The following is a 10,219-nucleotide window of genomic DNA, read 5'->3' as shown; positions in this document are numbered from 1 at the left end:
GCCCAGCCGCCCGCCGCCCCATCGCTTCTCCGCGTCGGAGCCACTGCACGCCCGTCTCGGCCCGCTCGGCCGGGAGTGGGATGTGTCGCCGGTCGGGGCAGGCACGAGGGGGTGGGCTGGGCAGGGGTGGGATGCAAAGCCCACGGCTACCTGAGCCCGGAGAAAACTTTTGTGTAAGCAGAAGCCGAAAGGCCGATTTGTGTAGGCAGCCGCCCTCCCCTCCCCCATGCTGCATGCTGCCAGCCGAGATTTGAAGGAAAAAATGACTACTAGAGGCCGCGAAACTTAGGCTTCCAGCGGCGCCTGAGCTAGATAATTCTGAGCATGTCATTGGCACACTAAGTTGGGAAGGCGAGGCTTTTTCTTACACGGTTGTAACCGTACTGCCAACCTTTAAAACGGAAAGCCAAGGCATTCTTGAAAGGTTCAGCCCTTTCACGCTACCTGTTTGAGATTTTTGCCGTCCTCCAGAGGCTCAGTGTGTGTCTCGAGTCCGTCGTAGGATAAGGGCTTGGCACTCCCGAACCATGAGATAACCGTTAGTTTTCATTGCGTTGGTTCTTTTAAAACCGGTCTCTTGCTAAGAAGAATTTACACAGAGATGTTCAGAAGTCAGGGAGGGACCAAGCGCTCATTTCCCCAGTCTCCCAGCAGCCCTTTGAAATTCGCCTTATTTTTGCAAAACTGTTTGGATTACATGACTCCAGTCCCATTAATCTATTTGCTGCATCCAGAAATATGGTTTGGCTGTGTGGCATTGTGAATTGACACGAGTTTTACATGGTGTCGTATGACATAAGTCATTCAAAAATCAGCACATTGTATTTGGCTTGAAGAGAGGTTTTCTTTGATCTGAAATATTTTATTTTTCTGGAATCTAAATATTTTGCTTTCTTTTGGTTAAATTTTACAGACTTTTTTTTGGCGGGGGGGGGACTTAACCAGTTTCAAAATCATGTAGAGAACCAAATGGTAGTCATAAATATTTCTATCTTATGCTTAATACACAATTTGTCTTTTTTGCCTTATACAGACCTTAAAAACACCTTAACAAGATGTTCATTGAACTTATCTGTTAAAAATTTGCTTCCTTTCTGTGTGACTCATAGAATTAGTATTCCCAGGTGCAATGTTGTAAGGGTTTTGTGATACTGAGAACTTCTGAGTTCTTGATGCTCTCTTGGTTGTGTTTGGGGGTAGGGGAGCAGTGGGAAAAGAACTTTGTGTTCACGTACAGATTTTGGACTTTAGGCTGCATCTTTATAGAAATAGGTTGTATTAATGAGTAAACATGTTCATCTTGCACATTAAGTTCTTGAACTTTCAGTGTGCCAGTTTCGGATGCTTTTGGTTTTTGCCAGTTCATCAGAATTTGAGGCTTGCCTTGAGGAAACATTTCTCCACCCAGAGTTTCACCAAAGTCTGCATCTGAATTTGTGTTTAGTGACCTATGAAGTCATGTTTTGTAGTCATGAGAAGTCACGATACTGTTTATCTCGTTTTCAGAGTGACCCTTTCTTTCTACATTTTCCTCTCTTCCTACTCTCTGTACCTCCTTCCCCTCCATCTTCTTCCCTTTTTAATTAACTTTGGCTAAATGTTAATGGACTTTGAAATGAAAAGTTGTTCCAAGTCAGAAAACTGTGTAGTGCATTTGCACAGTGTTTGATAAGCAATCTGGAGTGTGATTATCTTAGGAGTTATGCTTTTTAAGAAACTTTTCTTTATAGCTGACTAGGTATCTTGAGTTTCATCCAGAAAAGTAGGCTTTTTCTTGAGATCCACTTCATGTCCTTTCTGTCAGTTTGTATGCCAATGGTTTTTATCTGCTGCCTTTTACCTTCATCACGTAACTTCACTGACATGCACTTTACTCATTGTCTTTTGAGGCAATATAGAGACTGACCTTGTATGATTTTATTTATTTCTCTTTAGGGAGTTGGTCCATTTCAGCCTTTCAAACAAATTGAACGTAGAAAATGATTTTGGTAGGTTGACTGAGAAATATGACCTAAGGTTATCCTAATTAGGTAATGTTTGTTGAAACTATTTGGAAGATGTTATCCATTCCTCATTATGTTCTCGCAGCTTTTACTAATGTGAAAAATTCATTATGTACCCATGATTTTTTTTTTTTAAGAAGCAGCCTCAACTATAGCTTACTTTTGGTTTTTATGTGGACTTAAAACAATTGTTTAGCTTTTTAAACCTGGTCATTTTTTCATTTAAATCTGTGAATGGGAATAGCAGATTAATTTTAGAACAAAAGTTAATATCAAGTTGTGTTTTTTGTTTTGTTTTAAGTGAGGTGGAGAAAACCCAAGCCACCAGCATGTTGATCTTTAGGCAGCAGGGCATTTATTTCACACCTAAATTGGATTTGAAGCAGAGCTAGGAAATGTAAAAGTCCTTAAACCTTGATTAAGTGGCCTGTGGGTGTTCATGTTTTTAAACAAACTTTTTAAAACTGTATAAGTATGGAGAGATGAGGGACTTTCTAGGATTTTGTGGTGATTTGTTGATATGCTCACCAGGACACAACAGTTGCTTTTGTTAATCAGTCATTCTATTATCAGTAAATTCAAGCCTTTAATTTAACCTAGTGTACATGAAGTTCCCTTAAAGATCTAGTACTTCCATGTACATTTACTATGGTTTTACAGAATTACTGCAACTTTAGGCCAGGTACATCACAAAAGGCATAAAATACTATTTTGATAGAGGTTATGCAGCATGTATACAAATTAGTTTAGATAAATCATGCATTGTCCTACAAACTAGTTATTTCTGGCTTAATGTAATATAGCTCCTGAATTTTTTCCAGCAGCATAATAAAATGGCTAATCAGGTGAATGGTAATGCGGTACAGTTAAAAGAAGAGGAAGAACCAATGGATACTTCCAGTGTAACTCACACAGAACACTACAAGACACTGATAGAGGCAGGCCTCCCACAGAAGGTGGCAGAAAGACTTGATGAAATATTTCAGACAGGTATAATATGCATTTCTTGTTTCTGACTGGTTATGAAAGTGAGGGCAAACCACTTTGAATTTTATAGTTTTTTTTTTTTAAGGTTAAATAATACTTACTGTTTCTGATCTATGTAGAGTGAATGTTACTTTCCCTTCATTGAGGGCATATTGGGTTTGACTTTGATATTCTTATTTCATTATTTTGATGCCTTCTTAGTGTTGAATATGCAGTTGTAGTTGTTTCAGAAGTATGTCAATTTGTCTTAGATTTACTACCAATTAAAATGTATGTTTCAGCACACCAAATTTTATATATTTTTTCCTAATCTAAATCAGTCATCATTTTGCTTTTACTTTTCTACTTTTAGTTTCTTAAAGTGATTGTTAAATCAGCTTAGGTTTGATTAGGTGGCATAATAAAGAGGACTAGTTAGACTGTATTGTCTGAAATGATAATAAATGTCAGGACTCCTTGAGAGTTTTGTGGCCTGTCTAGTTCTAACAGACACAAATCCACATCTCTCTGAAATTTGGAAGTGTTTGGTTTGTAACAGCCTTTTTTTTTTTTTTTTTTTAAATCTAGAAGTCCCATGGTTAAGTGCTTAAGCAAATTTCAACATCTTAAAATGGTTGGTTGTAAGTGGTTTGAAGTTTTAAAGAGGGAGAGAAAATTTACCCTTAGGGAGTGGTGTTCTTAAATAACTGTGTCCTCCCCCTTTGGGGCCATAGATGGAAACTTTCTTCCTCTGTGCTCTGTGTGCCTATCCAGATTCTGGGAGAGAGAATTGAATTGTCTCACAAACTTGCCTTAAGTACAGTAGTAACAAATATCTGTTTTTTTTGTTTTTTTTTGTCCTTAAATTCTTTATTTGAATCTGAGGAACTCAGGATAATTATACACATTAAAATGACTTCTAGAAATGACTCCTGGGTGATGGTCCCATTTGAAAATCAGTCCTCAGGAACTTTCTGTGACCTTCTGCCATGGAGAATTGGCAGTGATCTTTAGCGATGCTCTCTTGTAGAGTGTTTTGTTACTGATAAGAGCTGATGGTTTGGGTGTAGGTTTGGATGGACAGAATGGATTGGTGGGTGTCCTGAGTTGTGGCTTTGGGTGGTAGTATGCAATACTGAAGTAAGGAAACTCCACTTATTTAGGCATGCTCATTTTGAGCTTTAAAACAAATCCTGGCAACATTTTAAAAAAGTAACTTTGCAAATGTCATTACATTTATTTAAAATTTATTACTCTATGGATAAAGTTATTTTTAGAGTTGACCAAAATGGAGTCACTTTTGATGTTAGTTCATATGGACTTGGGGGTTTTTGATCTGCCAAATATTTTCATTTTATATTGAATCAATTCTGAAATATACTCCTTATATAGAGAAATGCAGTAAACTTTCACTGATGTTTTAAACTTAGTAGATGTTCTGTGTGCAGTTAAATATACTACATATGTTGAATGCAGTGCAAATGTTTTCTGTAGTTTTCTTTAAAATATATACTACCACTTGGGGGAAAAATTGTCATTGTTGACAGTGATCTGAATGCCACAGCATCTTTAAATCTCAGCTTTATATCTGAGAAGAACAAAAATGCCCTAAAATATGACTTTCAGAATTGATTAATCAAGCTGCACTTGAATTTGTAGAAGAGATTAAAATTATGCCTTTCCACATTCTGATTGCAGCAAAGTAGATGCTCGAATGTATTTCAGTTTATCTTTGATGCTAAGGAAGGAATGCCTGTCACACCAGAGAGCAGAAAGATTTGTTAATAAAAAGTGGTTCTCGTTTTTTGCCCCACCTCATTTTTTGGTTAGCAATAACCACAATAGCTCATATTATTTGAAGGTTGATCATTGGGAAATACAGAATTTGTTATAGTAACACTTAATACATCAGCATTAACTTCCAAGACTTAAACCTTGGGGAGATGGGGTTAGGATTTTTGTGTTTCTTTTTTGTGTGTGTGGGCTATGGGAATTGAAATACACATTTATAGCTGTTGGACAATTTTTTTATTTTGATAGTATACTTTAAATAGTATTTGTATAGCTGCTTATTTGCATATAATTAAGTGAAAATGTAGTTTGTTAGTGATAGCATTGAACATAAAAATTCCTGATTAAGCAGTAGTACAGCTTAGATTATCTCTCTTGTTACAATAATGCTACCCCTTTTCAATTTAATTTTTAGGATTGGTAGCTTATGTCGATCTTGATGAAAGAGCAATTGATGCTCTCAGGGAATTTAATGAAGAAGGAGCTCTGTCTGTACTACAGCAGTTCAAGGAAAGTGACTTATCACATGTTCAGGTAAGACATTACTCAGAAATGTCGTTGAACAACTAATGATCTGAAACTTTCTTTTTCTGTGGAAAAGTGATGTTTTATATTTTCCTATGGAAAAGTGGTAATTTGTGACTAGCTCAGCTTCTCTTAAAATTGGTTTATAAAGAAAAAAGAGAGATCTGCTTTAGCAAAATGTTTTCAGAAACAGTAGTTGTTCCCCATTCCTTTGTGTTCAGTAAGTTAAAACTTAAAGCCAAGATTTTCTGATTGTTAGAAGACCTTTTTTATGTGTCTAAATTACTCAAATTTTAAATATTTTTGGGTTATCTGATCCTGTTTTATTATCTTAGAGGGAAATGACATAGGTGGGAGGAATAGTTTCAGAATGTCTGGCAAAGGTACCAGATGCATTTAAGTATCAATAAATGGAAGACTGTTTTGCCATTGTAGAAGGTAAGCTTGCTGAGGTCTTGGCTGTCTTACTGTTTTGCTTCAGTCTCTGGTAAAAAGAAACAACTCACCAATTATTTGTTGAGTGCATAAATATTTTGTTAAAATTCTGGTCTTTAAATTTAACTATATACTTGTCCTTTCATGATTCCTGGTGATTCTTTTATTATTATTATTTTTAATTGTAAATAATTGGCTGTTCTAGAACAAAAGTGCATTTTTATGTGGAGTTATGAAGACCTACAGGCAAAGGGAGAAACAGGGGAGCAAGGTGCAAGAGTCCACAAAGGGACCTGATGAAGCTAAGATTAAGGTAAAATTTGTATAGTTTAATGTTGGCATTGGCTGCTGCTTTTTATGTTTCCTAAAAACAGATTTTATAGTTTCATTTTTTCTTTTTAACTTAGTATCTAGACATGAAATAATTTAAGGGAAATTACTTATGAAAATTTCAGAGCAGAAATTACTTAACGAAAATTTCAGAGCAAACAGTTATATGTTAGACAAAAAAAATCTAATTCAGATTCTCTATTCTATGGATGATATTTATTTAATGACACTTCTGGTAATAGTTTCTTGGGTTGATCCAGTCATGTCTCTTTATTCATTTTCTTTCCAAGCACTTTATTTTCACAGGCTAGAAGCTATTTTTATAACTGCTTCTTCCTTTCGAGTTTTATCTATCTCCATTTCTTTAATTGTAAAGTGGTGATAGTAGAGTACTTCCTTTATAGAGTTGTGAGTATTAAGTGACATTGAGATACGTAAAGTGCTTAGACTAATACTTGAAGCAAGAACTATATAATTATGAGCCATTACTATTTAGATAAACTACTTTGAAAGGCAGATGTAGGCTTTTAATAAAAGACTAATGAAACTAATTCCTTATTAATATGTTGCTGCAATGATAGATTGAGTTTGAAACTTCTATTTAACAGTGAAATTGTGCAGTTTTATCATTTAGACAGGAAATATGACTAGTTTCTGTCACATAACTAGCTAATATAAACTAATTTGTCATCCATATGTAAAATGGCATGACCCCATTCTTACATTTTTAAAGTAAATAGAAAAATTTTGAGCTCCTCCTTGGTGGCACATGGGGTTAAGTCTCAGCACTGTGAAGCTATCAGCAGTCACTGCAGCAGGAGTTCATCCCCAGCCAGGAAGCCGACCCACATGGCCCAGCAGACCTCTCCTGTCTTGCCCACTGTTCCCCTCAACAGTGTATTTCAGTTCAGCTGCCTGTTCTGCTCCCCACTGTCTCTGGTGATCCTCTCACTGCCCCCCCCCATACCCCAGCTCTTGTATGCATAAATAATTTTTTTTTAATTTAAAAATTGAAAAATTTATTCAACATGGTATTTTTTTTTTAAAAATAAGGGATTAGCAGTACATAAGTATGGCTCTGTAGGGTGGTGGTCCGCTTAATGTATAATTTTTAGTTATCCATGCCTTTTTTTTCTGTTCTCATTCATAACAAAAGTGTTGCATGCTAGACAGTTAATTTGCCTGCAACTCTTTCCATTGATGGTAGGAAAGGAACAGTAAAATAAAGTGAGAGATCATATGTGAAAGGAACTAGTGTGATTTTAGACTTTTCTTTTAACCTAATTCTAAAGTGCATATCCTAAGATGTGGTGGTACCTTTGGGGAGAGATTAGTGTGTGTGTGGAGAGTGAGAGCTTTATTCTGATTTAAAGAGACACATAATTATTTTTAGGCTCTGCTTGAGAGGACTGGATATACTCTGGATGTAACCACAGGGCAGAGGAAGTATGGAGGCCCTCCACCAGACAGCGTGTACTCTGGCGTGCAACCAGGAATTGGAACAGAAGTAAGTGGTCTTGAGCTGTTTTTGCTAAGATCTTTGCAGTTGAAAATTTTCTTATCTACTGTAAGATGAGGGAAAATACTTGATTCTTTTCAAAGTGTAGCTATTATTTTTGCCCACCAGTATTTTGCTGCCATTATAAGCAAGGATAATCATATAACTGGTAAATATCCAAACACTGTGTAGAGGAATATAATCAAGTTCTTAAAACTGGTTGCTAAAACTGTGTAACTCACAACATCATTTTTTTAGGTGTTTGGGATGATCTTACTATGAAAATACTGCTTTATTCTGGTTTTGGTTTTATAAAAATTCAAATTCTTTTTCTTTTACCCCCCTCCTCACCCATACTCAATATTTACTGAGAGATTAATGTGAATGGGTTGTACAAGAGAAGGATACAGAGTCAGATAAAACGTTGAGCACATTGGTCTATATTTGAACAAAGAAGCAATTCCTCCTCCATTTTTGCCTTCACAAATATTTCTCCATGTGCCTTTATGTAAACCTGTTCTAATTCGTTAATGGAGAAAACTACACACCAAAATACAAGCTCTGTTAAAGCAGGTACTGTCACTGATTTGTTATCTTCACTGTATTTATTTAGTGCCTAGCAAAATGCCAAGAATAAAGTAGGCACACACTGTTTGATGAGTGTTTTTTTTTTTCTTTTGAATACTTAATACATGGCCTTTTAACTTAAAATTTAAGTTAAATGATTAAATGATACTTTTATAGTATTTCCTTTTGAATAAAACAATAGGGGTAGCTTTTTTTTTTTTTTTTTTAAAGAACTGAGGCATACCTCAGCAGGGCCCTCCCTGCTGGTGCAACAGGTTAAATTGCAGCACTATGAAGTTATATGCAGCCACTGCAGCACGAGTTTGATCCCCAGCCAGGGAGATGACCCATACGGCACAGCAGACCTCTCCTGTCTCACTCGCTGCTCCCCTCAGCAGTGTATTTTCAGTCATTCTGTCTGTTCTGCTCCCCACTCTGTCTTAGATGACTCCTCTCTGGCCTGTACCCTAGTTCTTGATGCATAAATCTTTTTTTTTTTTTTTAAGAACTGATTTGTTCTTTCTTTTTTTTTAAGATTTATTTATTTATGCATACAGAACTGGGGTACAGGCCAGAAGTGCAGGGGTGGTGAGAGGATTCACTAGAGACAGTGAGGAGCAGAACAGGCAGGTTGCTGAAGTATACTGCTGAGGGGAGCAGCAAGTGGGTCAGTAAGAGGTCTGCGTGCCACTTGGATCACCTCTGGGGCTGAGGATTGGATTTACACTGAAGTCTGTGGTCAGCTTGCAGTGCTGCATCCTAACGCATTGCGCCACCAGGGAGGACCCTAAATAAATAAATCTTTAAAAAAAAAAATGGGAACTTTTGTTTTATATTTGCTTTATACAAATAAGGAAGGAATTTTCTAGTATCCTAGAGATTTTCAGGAAGTAATTGAAAAATAAAATAGGATGACCTGTTTGGGGTAACTAATTAGAAACAATTGTTTGTTATTACTAATTGTAATATATGTGTTACCTTCTGTTGCATTTCCTCACTAGGAGAAAGATATATATTCTTGATGTTACATATAGCAGGTGTTATGTTAAAATTTCCTATATGAGATTACCAACCCAAGCCACTCTAGTCAATCAGTTTGTTATAACAAAATCTTGTTGTGAAGTTTGTGTTCCTCCCATGAAGTTAGGTTTAATGAGATTGGTTTATACTTACTGTAAATTGAAGTTTGGAAGAAAACACAAAATTAGGAGGTTGTTAACATATTGGATTACTGATAAATGTAGTACATACATTGGTTTTACTTGGTGGCATTTTTGGTGCTGTGAGGATTAGGTTTTGTTCTTTGATGTTCCTTAACAGGGTAAGGAAAGTAGTTTTATATTCTTCAGCTGATGGTAATACATCTTTTGGGGAAGCAAGTTGTCTTGTTTCCATTGACATAATGATTTTATGTTTAAAATATATAACAGGAAGGTTCTGGAAGAATTCAAAAGAAATAAATTTGAGATTTAATTCTAATGAAAGTGTTACAGAACTCGTGTATTAAAGAGAGACCTAAAAATACAATATTTTCTAGCACCTGAATTGAATGATATATAAAGAATGTCATGTTTTCAGAATAGCAAGTGAGATGATGGATAGTGAAGGAACCTAGTTTGATAATCAGAAGGCTCCATTGAGTCACCTGGTTACTTCCCTTGATTTCCTCTGGAACCTCAGAGGGCTTCTATTACTGTTGAAGTAATTGAGGGGATAGATAGTAAACAGCCAAAACTTAGTATTAACTAAATTCTGTTGGTTCTGAAGGGGAGGATTATTGCACAGGACTGAGTGCTTTCTCTGAACAGCTCAAATGGAGCCAGGATGAGTCAGGGATCAACAAGGCGATAAAGGGCCTCCCCAGTACTATGAAGCTATCACCAGCCACTGCAGGCAGCAGGATTTCATCCCCAGCTAGGAAGCCAACCCATATGGCGCAACAAACCTCTGTCTTACTCGCTGGTCCCCTCAGCAGTGTATTTCAGCCAGTTTGCCTGTTTTGCTTCCCACTCCTATCTTTGGTGAATCTTTTCAACCCCTCCACACCTCTGGCCCACACCCCAGCTGTTGTATGCATAAATTAAAAAATAAAATCTAAAAAAGA

The 10,219-nt window shown here is 36.5% G+C and overlaps 1 protein-coding gene across 4 annotated transcripts in view; it reads left to right on the top strand.

Annotated features, from left to right (window-relative positions):
* Positions 1-10,219, top strand: part of HNRNPR (heterogeneous nuclear ribonucleoprotein R) — a 28,051-nt gene that overhangs the window by 430 nt on the left and 17,402 nt on the right. For 2 of the 4 annotated variants that reach the window (XM_004678591.2, XM_012722658.1), the window contains exons 2-5: positions 2,828-2,993; positions 5,176-5,294; positions 5,926-6,033; positions 7,444-7,557. In XM_004678591.2, the coding sequence (XP_004678648.1) occupies positions 2,837-2,993; positions 5,176-5,294; positions 5,926-6,033; positions 7,444-7,557 (498 nt within the window). In that variant the 5' untranslated portion in view covers positions 2,828-2,836. The remainder of the gene's footprint in view (positions 1-2,827; positions 2,994-5,175; positions 5,295-5,925; positions 6,034-7,443; positions 7,558-10,219) is intronic. The other 2 variants (XM_004678594.2, XM_012722659.1) reach the window with 1 other exon arrangement.

This window comes from Condylura cristata, unplaced genomic scaffold, assembly GCF_000260355.1.
Source record: "Condylura cristata isolate star-nosed mole 26May11 unplaced genomic scaffold, ConCri1.0 scaffold00008, whole genome shotgun sequence".
Lineage (NCBI taxonomy): Eukaryota > Metazoa > Chordata > Mammalia > Eulipotyphla > Talpidae > Condylura > Condylura cristata.
The sequence above is the reverse complement of the archived record's forward strand: the minus strand, read 5'-3'. Positions and strand labels throughout refer to the sequence as shown.